General features: G+C 48.5%; 1 protein-coding gene across 1 annotated transcript in view; it reads left to right on the top strand.

The window, feature by feature from the left end:
- The window catches only part of Inpp5a (inositol polyphosphate-5-phosphatase A), a 189,267-nt gene that overhangs the window by 84,348 nt on the left and 80,037 nt on the right, over positions 1 to 24,882 (top strand). Inside the window, exons 3-4 of the mRNA XM_027409069.2 lie at positions 2,001 to 2,101; positions 6,044 to 6,131. Of these exons, the coding sequence (XP_027264870.1) occupies positions 2,001 to 2,101; positions 6,044 to 6,131 (189 nt within the window). The remainder of the gene's footprint in view (positions 1 to 2,000; positions 2,102 to 6,043; positions 6,132 to 24,882) is intronic.

Here is a 24,882-nt window from a genome sequence, read left to right as displayed (position 1 = left end):
ACTACCAGTTCAGTGTGGGGATGAATCTCAGTGATGAAGAGTGGAATCCAGAGCAAGATAAAGTCTTTGATATGCAGGGCCTTAGGCAAAGCTCTTGGGTGCTGTCCTTGGGTACACTTCACCACTCATCAGGTTCATGTTCTTGAAGTTGCAAAGCATCCTGGATTTCAAGGAAAGTCATAGCTGGTAGAGGCGGGGCTTGGGAACTTACAATGAGATTAGGAGACTCTCCCTGCCCACCCTGGGTTGGGTCAGAATTTGTCAGTGTTGGCCCTCATCTGACAGTTCCTATGCAGATCTCCTCATCACTTCCTCTGTTCCTTTCAAAGTCTTCGCTGATACTATACAAGAAACATGCACACATACTTCATCGTTTAAAATTTTAAAGTAATGGAAAAAGGTAAAGCACCCTTTGACCCCTACCAGCCAGCCAGCTATCCTTCTGGAGTTGTTCTTGTGATTTGTGTGTGGCTTTAGGTTCTATGTCCTGTGCCCCTCAGCCAGGTGTTCAGGACTCCAAGACTTTCAGGATTGTTTGGGGTTTGCTTTGATGAACTCTTAATCCCCTTTCTGAAGCAATCATAGTGGGTCTAAGGTCCTGTCTGGGAGAATCTGCTGGGCTCTTTGCTCTGCCTGCTCTTTTAGATACACACAGTGCCCTATGCCCTAAGTGTCCTTGGGACATGGGCTGTGCTCTCTCTGACCCTAGTGCTGGCTGTAGCTTTGGTTGATGCTCAGATGGGCTTCTAAACCTTTGGCTCTAGGTATGCTGGCTTCCAGCCCTGCCTGTGGGTTTCCTGCTACCACCTTGGCCCTGCAGTGACAGTAACCCCAACTTAGTGATTCTTTCATGAATCCTGCCTTCTAGCCCTTCCTCTCCACTGTACCAGTTCCTCAATTGCTGCTGGAGTTCAGCCTCCCATCAGTGATCTGTGCCACACACACACACCCCGGTGCTGCCCTTCCTGTGCTCCAGGAGGGCAGAACCAAGTGCTTCACCACCTTCCTACCCAGGAGCTTGGGCTTCCTATGTTATATTGCCCATGCCCAGTGGGGTTTATTACTGGTGGATGTAGGCCTATATTGCTGTCTGGATTCTCTGAGTCATTTTCTGTACCACTCTTTGGCTAAAAAGTTTAGGACTCAGGGGATGTGTGGTGGGGGAGGTCAGTTGAAGCTGGTATCTTCAACAATGTCTTGGAAATATAGGCACCTTAATGGTTAGACAGAGGTAGGGTTGTGAGCTATAGCCAAGTTCCGGCCATGCCACTCAATGCCCATGAGACCATGGGTGTTTTTCTGCCATATACCAGACTCCTCTACTGCTGTATTAGACAGTAGAGCAACACCTTGTGGGGAGAACACAAGATGTGCATATCTGGTGCTTCAGACAGTGTGGGTGTTGGAGTAAGCTTGGAAGGCAGCCTTGATGATTCCTGAATAAGAATGAGACTGTGCGTAATAAGCCCACACATGCATGCACACATGCCGGCACACAGGCAATGCTCTCACATTAACTTAAGTTGACACTCATATCCTCATGCATGCATCATGCACGTATATGAGAGCATGCACCACACACACAAGTACACACAGGAACACATGCTGTCACACACACACATGGCTGCCTGGACTCTATCTCTCAACAGGTTTGCATAGCAGTGTTGATGTGATGAGGTTGTGACTTGTGTTGAAAGCTTTCCAGATGTTCTCTTGTCCACAAGGATCACTTTGTTGTAATTAAAGAAAGATGCCTCTAGGTTATTGAAAAGAGTTTTCAGAAATTCTGAATCTTTGTTAAGGAAACACAGAAGAGACTAGAAATGATCAGTTGGAAGCATAAAGGTGGCAACTCTTAGAACCTGTTAAAGACTTGTAGGCAACAGATGTGTGGCCTTTGGCCTGCTGTCTGGGGAAGCTCTGGCTATGAAGGTAGCATGTGAGATGTGCCATGTTGCCCTGCAGTGGTTTTGTGCTCTAACTCTTTGCTTTCTCTCCAGGTCATGCACACACACAAGCCTCACTTCATGGCCTTGCACTGCCAAGAATTCGGAGGGAAAAACTATGAGGCCTCCATGTCTCACGTGGACAAGTTTGTCAAGTAAGTCTCAGCTGGAGCCTATGGACTGTGGGGTAGGTCTTTGGATGGGATGTAGACTTGAATGCCACCCATTGAAACTCATCTGTGGGTCATGTTGAGGCAGTTGCAGTTTTCTCCAGAGAGGTGTGGCAGCTGCTTGCCTCCAGAGGGTAAGCACCTGTGCTGCTAGGCTAGGGGACCAGGTCTTGGTGACCCATTGGAGCACCTAGGGTGGATGGGTGCTAGCTAGCCTGCTGAGGAGATGACGGATGATGGGCAGGACTGGGTTCTACAGCAGCTTCTGTGCTTTGAGTGCCTGGGAGGCTAACATTATGTCGTGAACTAAGGAGACACTATATGTGTCGAGCTGGTGCAAACTGAGCTCTGTGGCTCCTTCGAGGACAGAACCATCTGGGCTCAGCCCAGCAAGAAGGGCAGTGGGGTCTTTTGAGGTAGCTCTGTGAATGGAGACAGAGGGGAACAGGTGAAAGCAGGCACCCAACCCTGAGCTCCAGGTCTGGAGTCAGGGCCCTTCCTCTTCTGTGGCTTTTGGACCCAGCTCAGAAGCCCCTGTTTGCCCTTAGACACATTCTGCCTCTTTTGGTTTTCTAGAAGCATCCTCATGATGACCAGAAAGATGACTAGGGATGAAGAGGAACAGTCAAAATTTAGGGAATCCCGGATGTAGTTTTCAGTGGAGAAATAGAGTGAAGTTCTGAAAGTACTACAGCACCACATCAGGGTTGCCCTGGGGTCATGTGCTGTTCCTGGTGTATGGTTTAGAAAGAGGTCATCTAGACCACAGCTTTGACCATGGGGAATCTTGCAGAAGAAGGGTTTGCTGTTTCTAGGACCTGCCCTCCGTTGGAACATCTTGCGTGGACACAGCAGGGTGTTGAGTTTGTGACTTTGCCCCAGCTCCTGGTAGCCACTGAAGGTGCTACCCACCCTGTGGGTCTCTGATGTTCCCTCCATCCCTGGCTCTCTGCTGCCTCAGCGAGATGGGGGCAGGTGTACACGCCACAGATCTCCTGTGGAGGTCACAGGAAAACTTTTTAGTCAATTTTCCCACTTTTTATGTGAGTCCCAGGGATCAAATTCAGGTTTCCAGGATCGTACAACAGGTGCCATTACCTACTGAGCCATCTTACTGGCCCTTGTTGCCACTTTTTTCTTGCCCCTTTACTCCTGTTTGCATGCGGCCTAAGCTTGAGAAGAAAAGAGGAAGTGCTCCTTCAGTGCTCAAATGCTGGTGACAGCCAGGAACCCCAACATCCCTGTGTGTAGAAAGATCCTGCAACCAACCTGTTCACAGCAGAGTTTCTTCCAAGCAACGGTGTGCTGCATTCCCACCACTCAAGGTCTTGGAGCCTAATCAGGTGTCACAAACCCTGCAAAATTGCTCCCAAATAGTCTATAACTTCAAGGCAGTCCTACTGAAAGTGTTCAAAGCATTCCCCAACACTCTCTAAGCAAGTACTGGCCACATGGAGAAACATAGAGTGAAGCACACCTGAAGCGATCCTGAGGAAACTCCGTGTTCTGTTAGCCAGTGGAACAGCAACCATAGGCAGAGACATGCTGTGTGGAATGTCTGGCCAGACTGCACCACCCCCTGCTCCTTGGTGCATGGCCTCGGTGTTGCAGGCTGTGAAGTACCATGTCCTGTGTTCGGAAGATTCTATATCACAACGTGGTTACCCTGCCTCAGAATGAATTCCAGATGTAGTGAAGTGACATTTGGAGATGGAGATACAGCAGCATAGCTTTGTAGCTTCGAGGTAGAGAGGATTTCTTTCAGAATGTGCAGCTTAGAAGATAAGATTCACATATGTGTAATGTTAAAGACAGCCATATTGTTACAGATATTCTGAACAAAAGAGCTAGGTCACCTTATGAAAATCATCTGCAGCTACACATCACTGACAGAAACCAGTGTTTATGCCAGGAACCGCAGGTTGTTAAGGGAAAGAAAAGCTTGTGGGCTAGAGCAGCTGAGCATCTGAAGGGAGACGTGCAGTGGCCTTTGAGAAGGAGGTTCCATTGCCACTGCCTCTTCGGTGTGCGGTGTGTGGCAGCGGTGCATGCCTTGCTGCTCTGGCTTTGAAGAGCAGCTGTCCTTTGAGAAGGCTGGGGCTGTCGGCTGCCTTCCTGTGCATTTCCTGCACAGTGCCCTTTGCTCTTGGCTGGATGCAGCATTTACCTGGACCATTCTCCTTAGCCACAGAGCTTTCTGTACTGTTTATTTCAGTACAAGTCAGCTGCTGCTGATTCTCTCAGCCTTTGTTTGTATGAACAAGGTCATTGTTTGCAGTTTTGAAAGCTGCGTTTATTGGGAATGAATGGGAGCTTGTCAGTTCCCTCACTACTTCAAGGATGCTGTGTCATTGTCTTCTATATTTCATTGTTTCTGACCAGAGCCCAGCCCTTGTGTTCATCTTCATCTTCTTGTGTATAATGTGCTTTCCTAGCCGCTCGCTTTCGTCTACATGTAGCTGCCTTGTAGCAGCTCAGTTTGCCGTGCTCTGGTTTAATGTTGTTTATTTTGACTGTGTATCTATCGGTTTGACCACGTTTGGAGAGCAGTAGTCCCCTGTGTCTGCAGGTGCTGCTCTTGCCCTCCTGGAGGGGGAGCCCTTACTGCACTGCTTTCCAGGGGTGCCTGCCTCAGTCCATCCCGTGAAACCCCGATTCTCCTTTGTCAGCACCAGAAGCTCCACTCCTCCACTCCTTTCTTCTGTACATCCCTATTTTTCTTTAGGGCTCTGATCATATTTATAGCCACCATTTTACGATTCTTTCAGCTAATCCTATTACTTTTGCCTTTCTGGGTCTGGATCTATTGATAGTTTATTTTGAAAAAAAAAATTGGCACCAGTTTGTCACCCCTTCCCATGTCAGGTAAATTTTGAAGCCCCCCTCCCCCCCTGGGTATGGGGGCTGAGGCACAAGTGTACCAGTGGCATATGTGTGGAGGTCAGACAAGAACTTGCAGGAGTTGGTTCTCTTCTTCTGCCTTGTGTGTCTTAGGGGTTGAACTCAACTCTTTATCATCCCCCGTCAGGCAGCTTTAATGTGATACCAGATGCACTTGGTGCTCAAGGTTGGTGCCCAGTCATCTTCATTCCTGATTCCTTGTGACCTGAATCCCAGTGTTCAGGGTTGATGCCTAGTCATTTCTAGCTCCATTTTTCACACCCCTGAGCACTTTGAGGTCTGTGGCTGCCAGCAGCAGTACCCCAAGGGTCCACTAGAGTCTATCAAAGGTCATCTTCTGCCCCCTCCTTTCTTAGACTTAATGGTTTCTGGGGTCCCTTCCCTAATGTGTACCTTTGGGTCATATGCTGTGATTGCTTCTCACCTGCAGCAGAGGAAGAATGGTCCTTTGTCCCACATTCTGAGCTAGATGTGTGGTACTTCCTCTCTAGCTAATTAGAATCAGTAATAAAGCCAACTGTTTTGGGAGGAGCAGTGGGGTTCTGATGCATTGACTGATGGGCACTATCACTGTCCTCACTGTGGGGCTGCCTGGGCTCCTGGACAACTGTAGGTGATGGCTCCTCACCTCTGTAGGTCCTATTTCTGTCATGTTCAGGTGTGAGCAGCAGACACTGGAAGTCACCCATACATGGTGTGTGGCTTAAGTGAGTCCCAAGTATTCCCATCAGTGTCTTCATCCCAGGGAGGCCTTGGGGTATAGGCCTCTCATGGGCCTGAGTGGAGCCTGAGCCTGCTCTCTGTGTGCTTGAGGACACATTGAACTTTCGTTTCACCTTGGTTATCACTGATTCTCCTCTCTCTCTCTCCTCCTTCCCTCCCTCCCACTTTGTCCCATTAGAGGCTGTGTGGGTCTCTGGGTATATGAAAAACAGTTCTAAGCCTTGTGACTAGGAGCACACACATGGGAAGGCATGGCATGGTGTTTGGGCCTTTTGCTTACTGTGCTCACTCTTTCATTCTCAGGGAACTACTATCAAGTGACACAATGAAAGAATACAACAGGGCTCGTGTCTACCTGGATGAAAACTACAAGTCACAGGAGCACTTCACGGTAAGTCATCTTTAAGCTGTGACATGAGGCCCAGGCCAAGGAACCTGAGTCTTGGCTGTTCCTGAAGAGTGCTGAGTTAGCTTGCATGCCCTGTCATAACACAGTGTAACTGTCCTAATAAAAAGCTTCTCACATTCTGTTGACTGTCTGAGTCCACTGAAGCCTGGCAGAGCTGCTGGCTGAGGCCTAGGATTGCATCCTCAGTTGCTGCTGTAGACAAAGCATGGGCAGGAGCTGGGATGTAGATGGCCAGTGAAGGGGGGCTGGTCTTGGCATGTATGATGAGAGATTGAACTGGAACCTAGGCTGTCCTGGTGAGCCCTCTGTACCTGGGCTTGGCTATCACTTTGGCCATGAGCAGGCCTCTAGAGTTAGGCCTGCTTCAAAGCAGGTATACCTTAGCATCAATTTAATAAGAACAGTCCCTCTTCTACAAGGGTCCTGGGTGTTGGGCCCAGTGTGGGATAGCTGCTTTAGTTGGTAGGAGGCAGTGGGGCCAGGAAATCTTCTGAGACATTTGAAAGCTTTAATAACCATTGGTTTGGAGGACAGTGTCTTACACTCTGGAGTGCTCAGGCCTTCGGGGCTTGAGTTAGCTTCAGTTCTTTCTGCCCCCGTGCCTTTTGTTTCATCCTCTATCATATTGTTGTATTCATAGGAGAGAGCTGCCAGTGATCCTTGTCTGTCAGCCCATCCTCTGCCTTGGGCTGGCCTGAGCATCTGCTCGCCTTCTTTTGGAGCTCTATGGAGAGCTGTAACAAGGGTGTGTGTGATGGTGAGCAGAACAGTAATAGGACTCCTGCCCTGCATGGTGTGTGACTTTGGGGTGTCCTTGGGCTAGAGAACCCCTATCAAGGTTTCAGTCTCTGGATTGAGGCATCCAGTGCCAGGTTTGTTCTTCCCTCTCAAACACATTTTTTTTTTTCACATCCACTTTCCCTTGCTCTTTCTTGCTCAGAATACAGTCCTCCCCCTCCTCCCCCCTCCCCCTCCTCCCCCTCCTCCCCCTTCCTCCCTTTGCCCTTTCTGCTACTGGATGCTTCTCCCCAGCACTGTACTCCCTCTCATTGTCTTGTAGATGGCCCCTCCCCTTAGACTTCTGGGAATCCTTTGCCAGGACCCAGCTTCTTGGTTTTTCTAGTCAGGCCCACATAGATTAATAAGATCAGACCTCTTGGTGAGGATGGACACGAGACTAGACACAGCAGAAGGAAAGGGATACACTGAAGAAAGCAATGGGAACTGCTAGAAATGAAATGGAGAAAACAGCCCAAAGTGTCACTCTGAGATGATGTCACATGGCCTGACATCATGTCCCTGGGGCCTTCCAGAGGGCAGAGGAAACAGAGATGCTTGGAGAAATAATGGCTGAGGAGTTTCACGATTCCACAATACTTACAAGCTCAAGATCTGATTGTAGCAATTGGATTTCCAGCTGAACCTTTAGACACTCTCGGTGAGGTACATCCCCATCAGACCGTGGGGGCACCAGTGCTACAAAAGGCTCATCATCATTTCCTCTCCATCTTTCCTCCATCAAGGCCTTACTTCACTGCAGGCATCATCTATAGGAAGGTCTTTTTCTCCATGGCCCCTTTAAATATATAGACACAATGATCTAAAAGCATAGGGAAAGAGAGGATAAACCTCACATGCACAAACAGGGCTGGTTTGGCACTGCAAGAGCCTTCACAGCTGGACTAACAAGGGAAGAAGGTCACTGCCTGAGGATAGAACATGGTTTGTAATGGATCTACTTTGCTCTTCATTGCCTGTCAAGTGGTGACTATGCCTTGGCATTCCTATCCTGGTGCCCAGTCTCTCTGTCAACCACAGTGTGATCTGAAAGTGCCTCCATGTCTGATTGAGTGGTGATGATCAAGGCTCTGCATAGTAGGTAGTACAGAGTAGAGGTCACTTATTCACTTAGCTCAGATTGTAACTACAGTGGCCCTGGGTCTTTGAGAACCGTCCACTTTACGTGCCTCCACTGCAATCCCTTGGTATGTCATGGTCTTTCTTGGGAGCCTTAGGATGTTCTGATAGGGAGGACCTACACCCCTGAGGTCCTGAACATAGTTGGCAGCATTCAGCTGCTAGGTGGCCATCCTCCTGCCCTGCCTGGTACCTTGTAGCTTCAGACAGAGAAATTTAATCTTTGTAAGATTGATGGTATCAGCTGAGTGTTTTTAGCTGAGTCTGGTTCAAATAATAGGCCATTAATTGAAAAAGGAAATTGAGATGAATTTATCTTATACATAAATGCTGTCATGGGCATTAATAGGGATCAGAAAATAGTGGCCTGTTTCCAGAAAGCTGCTGAACTGAATGAACTACACCTGCTATGGAGCTAGCTGTGGGGGTGGGGGTAGGAGCTCCCGGTGACAGTGATGGGTTGGCCGGTTGGGGTACTATCTGCTGCTTCTGTTGCTGGGGATGCCCCAGGGGCTTAGAATAGGAGACTCGCAAATGACCCTTGCTGCCAGGAGGTGGCACCAGTGCAGCACTTGCAACCACAGAGCTCCCTGCAGGGATTGTTCCTAAGAGGATTTTTATAATTAAATGAGGACATGACATTTTGTGTGCTTGCTGTGGCTAGCATGTGTGTCTGTAGATGTGAGATGGATGCCTGCTGTCTATACTTTATAGAGACCATGAAAATGATCCCTTGTTCCTGGGCCTTTGGCTTTGTCACTGTCTCTAACTCCCTGCTAGCTTTACAAGTTGTGTCATTAGTCTCTGTCTTCAGAGGCGCTGCCAGAGTGGCATGTTGGGTTGCTACTTCTAGAAGGCCTGGGTCCCTATCCTGTTTCTTGTGTTTGAATGTTTCCACTTGAACAAAGGGGTGGCCCTTGGGCTAATACAATGGTTACTTGTGAATCACACGAGAGAGGCAGAAATGAACATACCCTAAAAGTAGCCAACTTTACTTCCCGGGAAAGCCTTAGCTTTGTTTTGTTTGCTGTTTCCTCATGGGATTGACCATAAAGGTGCCCAGGCACATGTTTAGAGTCACTGAACGAACTGGTCTCCTGGCTGAGCACTGGAGAACTGGGAGGTAGGATGAATGTAAATACCCACAACCCCTCTGGGTGGCATGGGAGAAGGAAGTTGTACCTTTTAGAGAGGGTGACAGTCATGAGCAGAAGAGAGAATTGGAGGCTGTTGGTAGGTGTGTTTAATATCAGGGACTAGGCAAGGGCCCCTGGCTCAGTTGCAAGGAGCATGGATGCAAAGAGCTGAACTCATGGAGGCATGAGGGAAACAGGAAATGAAGGGTCAGAAACCAAAGTGTAGCTGAGAAAGAGTTCCCCAAGGTGGCTTTTTAGGAAGGCAGAGGCTACATCTCTTTCCACACTGCCCTTCCAGGTCAGACCAAAGAAGAATGAGGTGTAACATCCAGGTGGGGCGGCGGGGGGGCCTGGGGTCTGTGCAGTGTGTGGAATCTGGCATTGCTGAGACTGCAGCAGAGGTGGCTCTGAGGCCTGTGCCATCTAGAGAATGGTAGACACATTTCATGTGTGGTCATGTGTTAGTGTTCTGGTCGTGCTTTTGTATTAACCCCAAAGAACAAGGTGAGGTAAGTGAGACATACAACCCCTCTGTTGAAGTGGGCTATGTGTGGCTTTGTAGTTACCTATAGCAGGAACGAAAGGAGCAAAAGATATTGTCCCTAAGTGGGAGAATCCTGTTGGGTATCCAGTCCACCACAGTGTTTGTCTTTCCTGCTCTGGGACCCAGGAGTCCTGGTAGCTATTCCTGGATCAACTCCCTTTTGCATTTCTCCTAGGCACCACCTAGGGCAGGAGTGGGAGGTACAGTCACATGGAACTCGTACTCCTGCAGACCGAGTCATTGCTGTTGGGCCCTAGAATGTCAGATGCCATGGCATGCTCCTGCAGGACATCTGCAAAGAGAGAAGCACTGAAAGAAGAATCTTATCATTCAGCCATCCTTCTGTGGGCTGGGGCCATCATTGCCACTCTCCTGGCCTTTCTGTCACCTTAGCTACCTGTGACTCTTACTGTTAGGTGGTCTTTGTACTGACTTGACTGTCTACTTCTTCTCAGACACCTGTGCCTTATCCTGTTCCTCAGTGACTTCTGGCTTCTAGAGTGGGTGTTCTTCTATTGGTGGGCACACCTTAGCCAGAGCTGCTCCTCACTGCCAGAGACTGGCTCAGTGAGGGCAGTGGCTTTGCCTTTAGAGGGGGGGCTCTACCACTTGGTGTAGAGGTGCAACATGTGTTGGTGTGAATATCCCTGTGCATCATTTACTTTGGTGGAACGTAAGCCTGTGTTAACCATTTGGCATGTAGCATGAAGCTATGAATTTATACGAAAAACCATTTGAACAAAATGAAGAATAAACCTGGCCTTTACAAAGTTGGGCTCCACAGTAGAGTTGGGGTTTTTTCTTGGGTATACCAGGTAGGAGCCCTGGGTTGCTTATTCACAGGGTGGCTCTCTTGGGCCTGCCAGGTGAGATGGGCCCAATGTAAGGAAAAAGGTCCAGTTAAAGAAACACATCCTGAGCAGAGCCAAAGAAACACACCTTGGCCCTGCAACCAGAAACAAACAAATGCACCCTGACCCTGAAACCAGTGCCAAAAAAACACACTTTGTCCCTGGAATCAGAGCCAGTGAAAGAAATATACCCTGGTCTTAAAACTAGAGCCAAAAGGCTAAACAGGACCAGTGAAAGAAACACACTTTGGCCCTGAAACCAGAGCCAAATCTGACCCTAAGACTGTGCAGAAAAGTAACCAATCCCTGAGCAGATAATCTAGCCATCCTAAGCCCGGGGATTGAAATCTGACCAATCCCCACCCTGGAAATCTCCCTGGGAAAAACTCCACCCCTGAGAAGCCCTATATAAACCCTGTGCCTGTTCAGCTTCTGGCTGTTCAGGCTGCCTGGCTGTGGCAGAGGGCAGCCATTCTCCAGGATTCTTCCCTCCCAATAAATCTCTTGAATGAGGTGTGGGTGAGACCTTCTTTTGCCAGAGCAGAGACAACCCTGGGTGGAGCAGGGCAGAGCAGAGCTGTAACACTTTTCGCCAGGTAAACCCTCCCCTGGCTAAGCAGAATTGTTACACTCTGTTCTTCGGGGGTTCGCCTGGGAAATCCACTCCTGCCAGAGTAGAGCTGATATACTGGGGAAGCCTTTCCGTGAAGCAGGGCTGTAAGCTGCTATGTTTACTGTGGCCTGTGGTATTCCTTGGCTCCCGAGTGCCAGAATACCTTTTCATCCAAGCTGTAACACTCAGTATTCTGTGACTCCCGAGTGCCTGAATATTTTCCATCTGAGCTGTAACATTCAGTATTCTTTGTCATAATCCATCCCTGTCCATCCCATCTGACCCATTGAAATGCTTACAACCAAGAAGGAGGGTCCTTGAGGAAGGGCCCCCAGCTGGAAACTGAGCTCTGTGCTATGTGGATGGAGGGTAAAAGCGTGACCTTGATCTGGTGTGGATGATACCCAGGGTTCAGAGGAATGGGGGGGGGAGGAGGAAGGGAGGGGGGAGGGAAGGAGGAAGAGAGAGAGAGAGAGAGAGAGAGAGAGAGAGAGAGAGAGAGAGAGAGAGAGAGAGAGAGAGATCTCACCTGGTACTTGAACTACCTCCTGAGTTTATGCCTCTCGTCTCCAGTGTTGGAGATGGACTTTGAAGGCCACTCCCTAGGATGCTCAGCACCACAGTGTGGCATAGTGGAGTTTCCCAGTAATCCAGCCATGCAGATTGGACACTGAGGAAGTACCTGGGTGAAGTTTTCTAAGCCTGTGCTAGTGTCTATTGATCAGGCACTCTAGCAGCATGGAAATCGTGTGTCTGATTTAGCCAGCCACTCAGAGGAGCATAGAAAACACATCGCTTACATCCAGACAGGCTGGCTCATCAATAAGAGTACGCGAGGTAACGGCTTCCTTGTACTCTAACTTCAAAATGGCAAAGTGAGGAAGAGATTGAAAATTTATTTTCGTATAATTCCACTGCTGTCTTGTTTTGCTGCTGAAGGAAAGCATTGCAGCATGGGTATTCATCATGCTTGGCTGATGCTCATCTGGCCTGGGAAGCCAGAGGCTGTGCTCACTGGGGTGGACTTCAGACAGCCTGGGGACAGCCATGTCTGCCACCTCCCATCCCAGGTGACCTGATATCCAAAGTTCTGGTAGGGGATCGAAAGCCCAGGTCCAGAGCTATGGCCCTTTCCTGGCTTCACAGCCAGTCCCAAGTGGCCTCTTGAAACTGCAGCTGATTCAGTAGCATCCCTGCTGGGAACTGGAAAGATTGTAAGTCTCTAGGTTTTGCTTCTGTTTGCAACCAGGAGAGGGTACTGACAGGAACCTTGAGAGCTAGTGTGACCTGGCCAAAGCTCTTGCTTCTGGAGTAAAGATGCTACAGGGCCACGGTACAGGAGGGAATACTCCCTTTCCATGTGGGCTTTCTTGACCAGCTAGAGGAAGTTTGGAGGAGCCATACCCTACTATTGGCTTAATGTTGGAGCAGAAAGGCTTTGTTGGTATGGGTGACACAGCTCCTGAGTGGTCTGAGCTAGTTGTCATAGGTCCCCAGGGATGTCTCTGTGTCGGTGGGGCAGTTAATAAAAGACAACATCTGTAGGTTTCTCAGTCCCATATCCTGCCTGTGTGGGATGGCCCACACCCTGCTTCTGGCCAGGGGGAGGCTGTATAACTGGACATAGAACACTCGTGGAGGTTGCACATGCTTCTTGGGGTTCAGGTGCCTAGAGAAAATCTTTCGTGCTGTGCTGCTGGTGGGAGACACAGATGTGGTGGTCAGGATGGGAGGCACCAGGGTGTTTGGGGTGCTTAAGAGGATTCTGGTCTCATTTGTTTCCCTCAGAATCTTACTCATGAGCAGCCTATGTGGGCTGCAGAGTGATGGTGGTTGAACAGGGTCATGGGCAGGCCAGAGACTGAAGACCCCAATGACCTATCTGATTCAGAGACAGTAGCAGGCCAAGGGTGGCTCCAGTAGGCAAAGCCTCCCTCAGGTTCAGGGACAGCTCTGTCAGTACAAAAGCCCTGCTTTCTGCTTACTCAAGGCCTTAGGCATACAAGTCAGGATTGCCTCGACATCTGGATGCTTCTCGCATATGGACAGGTAGTTCCTTTTCTGCCCTCATACAAGGTCAGGGTCTCGTTCTTTGCTTTCTCCTCTGTATAGCTTCCAGCACTGTTGGGAATAGGTGTTTCTCTGAGGTCCAAGAAACAAGCTAGAGCATTTGGGCATAAAAGACAACGTGACACTGCTTTTGCCTGGGTGTCCTGGAATTTCCTGGGCTCTGGGACTTATCTGTAGAATGTGGGGTGGGGTGGTGATGGTTAAATTAGGATTGGGGGGACGAGATGCTGAAAGCTGTCACAGCATGATATACACATTCACTTTCACTCCCTGAGTGAGCTCAGAAGGCTCCTGTCCTGCATGGCCACACTGCCCCAGTAGAGGCCTGGTGCTGGTGTCAGGGTGTGACTGAGCAATGGAGGCTGCCTCTTCCTGGAAGACCCCTTCCCACCGCTGTATGCGGGTCTCTCCCTGCTTTAAGACATTAGGGGAAATTTGTGGGAAATTAATGGAGTTTACTAATGTTCTTTGATCCGAGGAAGAGGAAGGAAAGGCAAATGTGTTTATGATGAGGGACTAATCTTGGCCAGCAGCAGGCCCCTCTGCACTGGGCCCTGCCCTCCTCCTCCTCACCTGAGGTCTGATGAAGTGAGAGGAGCAAGATTGGTTTTCTGAGGGCACCGGGCGCCCTGTGCTCAGTTAAATCATGGCTGTCTGCACCCGTGGCGGGTGATGACCTGCCCTCCTGCCTCGGCACCACGGCCCTTCGGGATGTGATGATGTGCAGCCGCAGCAGCCGGGCCGCAGTGAAGGTGAAACTGTCGTATCGATCTTTTTAGCACTAAAATATGAGCCACTTTACGCCGCTCCCCGCTGCTGTGATGTGAAAAATAATAACTCGGATCCAAATTAAAAATATTGATCCCTGGAAGGTGTTGAAAGTAAATAAACACCTTCCGAAGTTTTCGGGTCAGCCGAGGAATGGTATTCAGCAATAAATGTGTCGGCACGTCAGAGTCAGGGTTCTTGATCTGTTTTTCCTCTGAATTGATTTTTCATTATTTACTTCCTAAAAGTGTTGGAATTTGGTCCTCCACCGTTAAATCCCAGTGTTTGGGCAAATGATTTCTTTGGGGCTTATGAGGTGCTCCTGACCCACTCCCTCATTGATTGATTGATTTTTGACTCAATGAGCTTGCAGTCTACGCTTTATTTAGGACTTCCATCATAATTTTTTATACATTTAGGCTTGACTTTTTTATTTCCCTGTAACAGATGAGCTGACATTGGACTATCAAACTGGGGGAAACAATTGCCACGAGGTTAATTTTGTTGTGGGCTCCATGCATCCTGAGGAGATGCGAGGCTTTTCCTGCCTACAGCCCAGACTCTGGAGGGAGTCTACCTAGCCCAGGACATATGTTTAGAACAGGCTAAGCCTCGTGTCTCCAGGAGGGGTGGTGCCTGTAGGGACCCAAGGATTTGCAAGAGGCTGACACTGATTCTGGTGAGCTCGAGGACAAGCTGAGACATGTCTCTTAGGAAGTTTCCTTTTCAGAAAGCAGCTGAGATCCACCAATAGCCATGTCTCCACCTGGCCTGGCAAGAAGACCAGAGAGGCAGGTGCTAGGCACCACACAGGGGAACAATGCAAGTTTTGTGTTGGCCTGTCCTCACTGGGTTTTCCAGGGTGGAAAACATGACAATATCCATCATCCTACTGTTTTTAGGAGTGAGGGATTCTACTCACTAACACCCAGAAGGGGATGCCGAATCTGTCCAAGCTATGCAGATTTGATGCTGGAGAGCTGCCTGCAGAGAAGAGGAGGCAACCTTGGTCTTTAGCAGCTTCAGTAAAGGCCCAGCACTTTCTGCTCTGCCAGCAACTTCTCATGCTTCCTGTTCTTGGTGCTGGGCATGCTCAGCTGTGTGCCGGTGGGCATTGGGCAGATTTTGCAACCCTTGCAGGCTTTAGGCAGACTTGGGCATTGGGAAGACCCATGTGTGCAAACTGGGTGTCAAATAGACCCAGATGTGCCCACATGAGTGTCTCCCAGATCTGGTAGACCCCAATATGCCCCTGCAAGTATCAGGTAGATGCAGATGTGCCCTGTGGGTGTTTGCTAGATTCAGACATGTCCTCATGGGCACCAGGCAGACCCCAAGGTGTCTCTGCATGTGTTGAGGACCCTCAGATATACCTCTGCAGGTGCTGAGGACCCCAAATGTGCCCCTGTAGGTGTCAAACAGACCTAGTATTTTTCTATGCATGTCAGGAGATTCAGCTGTGTCTTCTGACTGTTGGACAGGACAAAATGTGCCCCTGTGGGCACTGGAAGACTGGGCTGTAGGACTGTCCATAGGGCTCCTTGTCAGCCATGAGAAGCAATTATTCTGTTCCCCACATTCTGTCTACTTTCTGATGGGGGAGTTTGGGGTAGAGAGCTATAATAACATGGTACTCATGCCAGAGCTTTTATCTGCTTATCCACAAGGGTCAGAGAGAGTGCATATGGCCCATGGCTAGCCCACCTCTCCATTGTCACTCATGGTTGGACCTAAGGTAGTCAGGAACAAGAGGCTGGGATATCTACTGATGGATTTTGGAGAGGGAGGGACCACCACAGGCATTCTGAGAAGGCTCAGTGAAGAAGGGATGGGGCCACCAGCTTGGGATTGGGTATCCTTGATTGAGTCTACGGCCTCTCACAAGGGTGGAGTAGCCCTGGCCACCCATGTTGCCTGCTTGCCATGGATAAGTAGTCTTAAGAAAAGAACGCTTACTCCATCTTGGTTTCAGGAACATTAATCGAAGAGGGTACAGCAATGGCTGGCTGGTGTGCAGGATGTTGGTGTGTGCTCCCAACACCACCTCTCCTCACCATAATTTTTGGCATTACCTCCCCCAGGTGTGGTACTGTGGAGATGCCACCAATCCACCAATACCAGGTTTGGAATAGGAGATGTCAGAGCCCAAGGCATCTTTACATGTATCGTTGGCTCCCCTGGGCTGATGTGGTGACGGCCAGGCAGCACTCACCTCCTGAATGGCTAGATGGGAATGTTGCATCTTGTTATGGAACTACCCTTTGCTGGACAGTGGTGCCCAACTCACCCTGGCAGTGGTCACACAAGAGTCTCAGAAGGAGGTACAGGGAGACACACCGAGTACACAGAGGAGCTCTGAAACACCGCAAGCTATCTCTTTGTAGGGCAGATAGGACAGGGGCATTGGTTTTCTTCTCCGGAACCAAAGTCTGACAGGCTTAGCCAAGAGCTTGGACCAAGTTCCCTATCCTGAGTGTGACATATAGCCTACTGGATTGGCCCTGGAAGACCAGGGTGTGCTCCTGTGTGTTGGGCCTGCTGCTGGCCTGAGGCATAGACACAAGGATGGCTACCCTGACCCCTGCCGTCAGGAGCTGTGTTCTAGGTTGATGAATACAGAGGATGTGCTTGAGACATTGGTTGAGGCTTTGAGAACACAGGAGGGTAAGGAAGTGCTGAAGAAGCATCACATCTTACAAAGAGGGACAGGGAGAAGGCAGTGTGGAGTGTGCTTCACTCAGCTCACCCAGCTAGTGAACCCTGCACAAAAACTTTTCTGTGCCAGGTAGTTCAGTCAGGGTTGTGTGGACCACAGCAGAAGGGCCAAAGTCTTCACTGAGCTTGAAGCCCCAACAATAGATGTAGCCAGCTGCATTTATTGGTCTTTCTGGCCAGTCACTCCAGCAGAGCTAGCTGGGTTCCTATAGTGTCATTTTCTGTGTTTTGTTGGATACAGTAACTGACATCCCAGGTTAATGTCAATGTGTAAGTGTGGGTGACCTAGGCTACATTGGAAGATACCAGGCAGGTAGTGCTCACACTCTGGCAGTCACCAAGGAGCCCTTAGTGGCCAGCACTGCCTGGGTTGGGTCCTCACAGCTGCTGGGCATTAGGCTGTCCTTAGCAGGAGTGGATCCAAGAGAAGTTTAGTAACTCGCCCAGAGCACAGCACGGTGGAGCCTATGCTTTCAGAGCTGACTACATATAACATGTATCATGTTACACACTACATGTGACATGACATGTTATACATAATACATCCAATGCTCTGACTTGAAGGAACAGACAGACACTTAAACTAACACACATGAGGACAAATAGGAAGCACCTAGCATGATGGTGTAGGTGGAGAATGCCTTGGGGACCTGGCGTCCAGGGAGCAGATGTTGTATTGAGCAGCACAGGGAGGGACTCCCATTACTGGCACATAGAATATCTGAACATGATTGTCAGGGAGAGTGGAAGCCAGAGTTATGCCATGCTTCGAGCATCAAAGAAAGAAATAGGGTGTGATGAGGTGGTCAGTGGGGACTACGGCAGGACTTGGGGGAAAAGAGGAGGCAGTCATCTGGATTGGTTGTTTCTAATTTAAAGGTCCAGCTGATCTAGCCTTAAATTCATAATGAAGTAAATTCACAAAGTAGACTAGAAATAATGATCCAACCTCCATCTTCTGCCTTTCAGAAAAGAGATGTAAAGTCAGACCTTGGTGGATAGAGACCATTGGGGAGTTCCCATATCCTAGTGGAATGTGGAAACCAGATGTAGTGTGGCCAATCCTATAAATAAAGCTGCGTTTTAGTTCTTTTTCCCACATGCCCTCTGCTCCTCCATCGAACTCAACACTGTGCCCCAGGGACCCACTTTCACCTTTTGTGCTGTGGTTTGAGGATTCAACTCAGAGACAAACAAGAACCGCTTGATGAACTGCATGTAGGCTCAACTTCATGAATTGGCTACACTGGAATACTGAAAGCAAGGTTCCTTCAGTGAGCCACCAGGGTGCAGTACCTGCACGAGCGGCCAGAACTGGCTTTGTTAATGTGGAAGTACTTTGTTTAGATCTTTGACATCTTGTCCCATGTCCAGTGGCTTGCAAGCTATCAATTTGTAAATGATTCTGCAGGAAGCTGAAATTTAAATAGCATTACCCTCTCATTATAGCACCAGAATACGAACTATTCAGGACTGTGTTAGGTCAGTGCTATGTAAGACCCATATCCTGAGAGCCTTAGCATGCTGCTTACACAAATCAGCAAGATCGGAGTACATGGAGCTGTACCAGGCTAAGGGGAGGCTCATTAGTATTGTATCTATTCTTCCCAGGAACATGATGCTTCAGTGTCATTCTAATCAAAGTTAGAGCAGAGGTTTTTTTTTTTGTAGAAATTAAAAATCTGGATTTACGTTTTATGTGGAAGTGTAAAGGACATACAGTGGCCACAGTGACATTGAAACTGGACAGAGTTGGAGGGCTCATCTTGCCTGATCAAGACTGGCTACAGATCTGCAGTGGGTAAGACAATGGAGTGTTAGCATAAAACCAGAAAAACAGGCCATGGGCCAGAAAGGAGGTCCTGGAAATCATCTGTGTTAGGCTAGCTTCAAGCTCCAGTCCTCTTGCTTTAACCTCTCAGGGCTGGGAGAGTTTTAGCAAGGTGTCCAGGCTATTCAGCCATGAAGGTATGATCTGCCTAAGGGAAGGGTGGCCCTTGGATGACCACTTGCCATGAGTAAACCCCAGATTTCACCAGAAACTATAGATATTAATTTCCATGTGGTTACAAACTTGAGGGAGAAGTGATGGCAGAACTTGGCAAGCATGAAGTGTTAAGAAGTCAGTCATCATCAAATGAAACATTTGGTTTTTGCTTTCACAAAAGTAGAGGCAGTTCACAGCCCATGAGACAACATTTGCAAAACTTACCTAACCAAGAATTTTCACTTGAAGTTTTTCATGTAAATAACTATTTCCAATCAATAAAAGTAGGACAGAGGACCTGATTTTTAACCTGAGGGGAGATCTGAACAGACTTACCAGTAAGATGCAGAAATGGCAGGTGAGAGTGGAACATGCTCACCTGCTGGCCACAAGGACAGTGTCCTTGTCTCTGAGTGTCCCTTCAAATCAACATGCCAGCTTTTAGTATGGAGCACTGTCCCTGCTGTATGCTGACAAGTTAACAAGTGAGGAATCGCCCTCACATCTGGACTCTGCACATGGACCCAGCTTCCCCAGAAGATGTAAAACATAAAGCTTCACACACGCACCTGTGCCTGGTGCCAGAAGGTCTGCTGTGGGAGTACACATGGGATAAGGACCAGGGAGAAGCCTCATCCAAGAGCAGCAAGGAGCATGGGCCCTGCTGACCCTTTAACCATAGACATGAGGTGCCACCCACCTGCCCCAGCTAACTGTGACACCTGTCCCATGACCCTGCCTATCCCCCATGTATCCTCCACTTCCAAAGCTGTGGACATTGTGTCTTCACTAAAAGCAGGGTCTGTGGTCATTGTCCCCAAAGCCTTCGGGGGCCTGTGTTTGCAATTGTGGCTTCTAATCTGTCCTGGCCTTCCCTCCAACTCCCATAGGTCACTTGCTGGTGGTGACTATACCAGTCAGCTATGAGCCTGGGGCCCTGGTTTCTGTGGGTAGGAGAGCAGTGTGGAGGGGGGAGCCTGTGGCTGCTGGCTTCATGTATGGGAGGGCTATTGGAGGCTTAACACTCCTGGCCTGCAATCCAGGCCAGCCTACTTCCCATCTAGGGCCTCAGTCTACCTTTGTCTTGTGCTCTCTGGTGAGAAATCCCTAACTGGTCTTTGGTGAAGCTGAGCCAGGTGCCTGGTGGCGGCAGATCCATCAGGCTGCAGACAGGCATGATCGAGGGCCATGTCACACGAGCCTAGGAAACAAATACACTGCAGGAAATGTATTGGTGAACAAACTGAAAGATTGTAAAGCTCTTAAGGACTTTGATGCTTGTTAGCATTTTTTGACAGAAAATCACTGAAGCAGTGGACATAAAAAAATAGTACTGGGGCTCACAGTGTAGCTGCTCATTCTATTTATTTGGCCTCAAGTGACGTTTCTCTTCGGAGTCCCCTGTGAGCCTTGCTCTGCTTGTATAGACTCGTTTTTTTTTTTTTTTTTTCCCTCGGAGTTCCAGTAAGCCCTGGCCTCTGCCTCTTGCATGCCTGGTCTCCTTGAGGTATTTTTGTGCTGTAGATGGAGACCAAGCCATCTCAAGTAGCCCTGACAAGCTTGACCTCACATGCAGGAGCATCCTGGGTCCTTGTCCTCTAGAACCCAGTTTTCAGGGCCTACATCACTCCAGTGGGGGCTTCTCTAGGGACTTTTCTCCTCTGACCTCTAAGGTTTTCATATAGATGATAGCTGGGGCTCCTGCAGAGAGCCCAGATCAAGGTCTCTGCCTTATGCTGGGTATCTGTGGCTTCAGTGGCTAGGTATCTGCACTCTCACCAAGTCCTCAACCACTTCCTTGTTTGTAGCTGTGCCCAGAACAAAGGTTTGAATGGTCTGCAGAAAAGGACTGTAGGAACTTTAACATCTGGCCTGGCACCTGTCTGCATAGTATGCTTCTCTAAAACTAGCCCCAGCTGGAGAGGGAGAGGTTCTTGTCTGTGAGCCAGGTGGCCACTTACAAAGATGCAGCAGTGGGGATAGCTGATTGGTTGATGTGTATTCTGACCGTGTTTGTAGAGTTGTACCCTGCTGACCCTTTAGCTGAAAGATGGTGGCCAAGGTCAGTTTTGCTGAGCAGCTTCTAGTTTCTGGATAACCTACAGTGCCAAGGTATGTACACATCTGGCTGTGGGTCGATGTAATATCTGTAGGGTGTGGTGGTCAAGATTGGGTTCTTCCTGAGCCTCCACTGGTGGTTAGGGTTGTGGTCTTTGGTCTTTATACTTAGTCTTCATGTGTTTTGGATTCATGTCCTTTGGACTGGCTCCTTGCTGTTTTACAGTTTTAAATAGATTGTGTTTGCATGAAGAAGATGACCCAGGAGGATGTAGTTCATGACTTCTGTGCCTACATTCTGATTTTCCAGTTGACACTGCTGAAGGACTTCCTCATCTTGTCTGTGATGGAGCTTTCACAGTTTACTTGTAGGGAGGCACTGCATTGTCAGAGGTCATTCCTCCTTTTCCAGAACTGTGGTAAATGGATGGCTGGGCTGGTACCCAGCCTTCCAGCCAAGAGTGAGCTATAGCCTATCTGGTACGGGCCCCCATTTTTTAAACTTTGTAAGGCCAGGCCCCACCTCTGCAAATGGCCCTTGTTCTTACAAAGGCTGAGGACAAGTGCCAGGCTGCCATCACCAGAAAGCATTGTCCCAAATGTCTCAGGGTCACTGCGTGCACCACAAAGCCACTGGGGTATGGGGAGCTACTCCTGAAAGTCATGATAATGCCCTTCCCAAAGTAAAGCCAGCTCCCCCAGTTCTTGTCTGTTGTAGTTCCTGAGGTCTTAGTTTTTTTTTTAAAACAAAGTTTTGTTTAAAAAAACAAACAAACAAATATTTGTTCATGTGTCTGCCTATCCACCTGTCATGTGCATGTGGAAGTTAGGACAGCTCTCAGGAGCTTTTTCTCTCCGCCATGTATGGGACCCAGGGATCAAACTCAGGTCATCAGTCCTGGCATACATTCTTCTACCCACTGAGCCATCTTGTTAGTCCAGGTTTTCACTTTGTACAAGGCAAAGTGGTAGTAAAACATAAAGGAATTTCCTGTGTACGTATTCCCTTGGTTAAGAGTTAAGGATGCCCTAACAGTGTCATTCCTGTATAACATTTTCCTCAAACCAGATATCTCGAGGTCTGGCTTCCACTCAGCTGTGTCCACAGCATGAGAACTTCTCACTGATGGTAACTTCTCTCTGGTCCCTCGTCTGTAAACTCTGGACAGTACTTAAACTCGGCAGACAAGGTGACCCACCTAAGCATACTCCGAATTTTCACTCATCTTAAAACTGATTCCTACCAGTGGTTGCTGGAGGGGATATGAGCATGTGGAACCATGAGATTTTGTATGTGGGGACAAGAGAATGATGTAGCCCTTCAGCTCTGCAGGGACCTGTGAAAGCTAACTGTACACATCCTTTCTTGCAGAATGTTTAAAGTTTCAATAGCTTCAGGATGCATCCTCCCCTGGCAGGGGCACCCTTCCCATCCAACTCCTGTCGCAGATTAGGGCCTGCAATTATCCGAGTAGGTCTGAAAGATTGGCCATTCAGTGTGCAAACATCTCTCAAACGGAAATTGTTACACTTTGCTCTTCATCTTGAAATGAATGTTTGGTTGTCAATTTTTATTGCTGATGTAATGAATAAAGCCCAGTGATGGCCACTGTCCCTGAGGTAGCCCCTGCTCTTGGGCAGAGAAGTGCTGGTGTGGAGCCCTATGGGCATCTCACTCCCACCATGCACTTGACTCCTGGGAATCAGAGCAGAGTGATGATTCCACCCCACCCCACCCCTTTTATTTTCTTTGTATTGCTGTCCCTGCTGTCTACCCAGAAAGAAGATGCCTGGCTTCTGGTTCCTGAGCTGGAGCTGGGCAGCAGGATTGGACAGGCAGTTCTGGTCCATGGCTGGCAAGTTTTATGTATCTCTTTATGAGTCCAGCAAGGCAATGATCACACGGAGCTTGTCTCATAAATGCTGCTGTACAGCTTGGGACAGCAAGCGCTTCCATGTGACCCAGATTATCTAAGCCGCGGTCCCTTTGGGTTGGAGCAAGTCTCTTTAATAAATGTTGGCTGTCCTTCCAACCGTCATAATTATTTAAAGGGTTTTCAAAAGAGAAGGGACAAATCAAATCAGGCCATTGCTGCCGTATCCCATTGTGCAGGTAAGTGTATTTGTAAAACGTGGGTCTTGTTAGAGTCTCCTCCCAGTTTTCATCTATTATCACAATAATTGAGTTTGTAGCCGGAATTAAATTCATCAAATTGTGTTATCCTCTTTAGAAATTGGATAGGCACCCTGGCAGGGCGAGACAGAAGTTAATCCGCTTTGCTAAAGCCTCCAGTGGCACCATGCAGCAGGGTGAGGAGGCTCAAGCGTCTTCCTGTCACCTCAGACACGGTGTGATTTCTCCTCGATCCCCAGTGCAAATAATGACATTTGAATCGAGCATTAACAGGCTTAATTACTTTAAAATTGTCATTTTAATTTACACTGATATAGTATTGATCATACAAGCAGAGATTAAGCTGTTCAGCGGAGCGGATGATGGGGAATTAAACATTAAAGGGTCCTCGAGGGGCTGTGCACACTGCCTGGCGTGCGCCGGAAGAGGGATGATAGTTCTTAGTAATGAACTGGCGGCATGCGAGGACATGAATCTTGGGTTTCTGGAAAAGGGGAAATAATGGGGTTTGGGACGCATTTGCAGGTTATTCATTCGCTGCCATGCGCCAGTTCTCCAGTGATTCATCCACCTCGCCAGCGTTTATTTATCCAGCCGATTCCAGAGCTCTGACCTTTTGCTAAGTACACTGAGCATAAGTTAGAGTGGAGATTTTTCAGTTGCAACTTTTTATCAGTGTTTGTTATTTTTTCTTATTTCCAATTGGCATCCAACAGAGTGATTCCAGTTTTTGGATGTCCTCAGGTCTGCAGACCCTTGCAGATGGTCCAGTGGTGAGAACAGGGCATTTGAGGGAAGGTGGGGGAAGGGTGCCTCATACCCTCCTGTTGACATTTCAAGGGTAGTCCAGACTTTAATCTCACATCTCGGTGTATGGATGGATGTCATAAGATGTCACACTTGTGCTGTCGCATGGTGGCCTTTGTCCCACTTCCCAGTTTGTAAGTTTTCTGGCTCAGACTTGTTGCTATAACTATTTAGATGCTAGGTAGAGTATGAGAAGGAAGAAGGCATTTCTGTCTCAGAAGAAGATGTAGCTGACAGATTCCTTTTGGCTAAAATGAGAACCCATCAAATCTTTTAACCTCAGGAAGGTCTGCTTTTCTTAGGTTACATCATAAAAATTTAAGTGATTGATTTTTATGCTCCCCAGGGAGTGATGAAATTCTTGGTCACTATCCATAATGGCTCTATTTTAGACCGTGGGCTGGAGATTTAATTAAAGTATAATCAGGGAACTGAGAGAGTGCTGATGCTTCTCCTCAAGGTGGACATGCGTGTGCATGGCATGTTAGGTAGAAGAGCTCTTTTTTGTTTTGTGGGGTTTTTTTATTTGTTTGTTTTGTTTTCAAGTCATGATTTCTCTGTGTAGCCTTGGCTGTCCTGGAACTCACTCTGTAGACCAGGCTGGCCTCAAACTCAAAGAGAGCTGGCTGCCCCTGCCTCTGGAGTGCTGGGATTAAAAGTGTGTACTAGTACCATCCAAAAGACACATTATTGCAAGTGTTTACTGGATGCTAGCAGGGCTCATCACTGTGAGGGCACATAGGTCTCATTGTGTACACGGGGTGCTAGAAGGGTTCCTCATCCCTGGAGACCCTTCCTCTTGAGAAGTTAAGGTCTTGTTGCACAGCTTAATGGTTGCAGCCTTTTGATGGCACTTGTCATGTGTTGGTTTCTATAAGAGCCTTTCATGACCACCTCTGTGATCCCATATGACTCCTGGCAGCCACTGTGCCCTGAGCACAGCTTACCCGCTGGTTGTTGTTTTCAACCCTTAGCCATTGTCACCAGGGTAAAACTGGGATGCTGAGCATAGAGTAATGCGGCACTGGCTAGCAGATTTCAGGCAAGTGGTCCATTGGTGGTGCCAATGTACTAGGCCCAACTGTGGCCCCTTTGACCTGGAACGTGTGTAGCCTTGGGATTATTAGCAGTAA

The sequence above is a fragment of the Cricetulus griseus genome, chromosome 3, assembly GCF_003668045.3.
Source record: "Cricetulus griseus strain 17A/GY chromosome 3, alternate assembly CriGri-PICRH-1.0, whole genome shotgun sequence".
NCBI lineage: Eukaryota > Metazoa > Chordata > Mammalia > Rodentia > Cricetidae > Cricetulus > Cricetulus griseus.
This window is presented reverse-complemented; position numbering and strand designations above follow the sequence as displayed.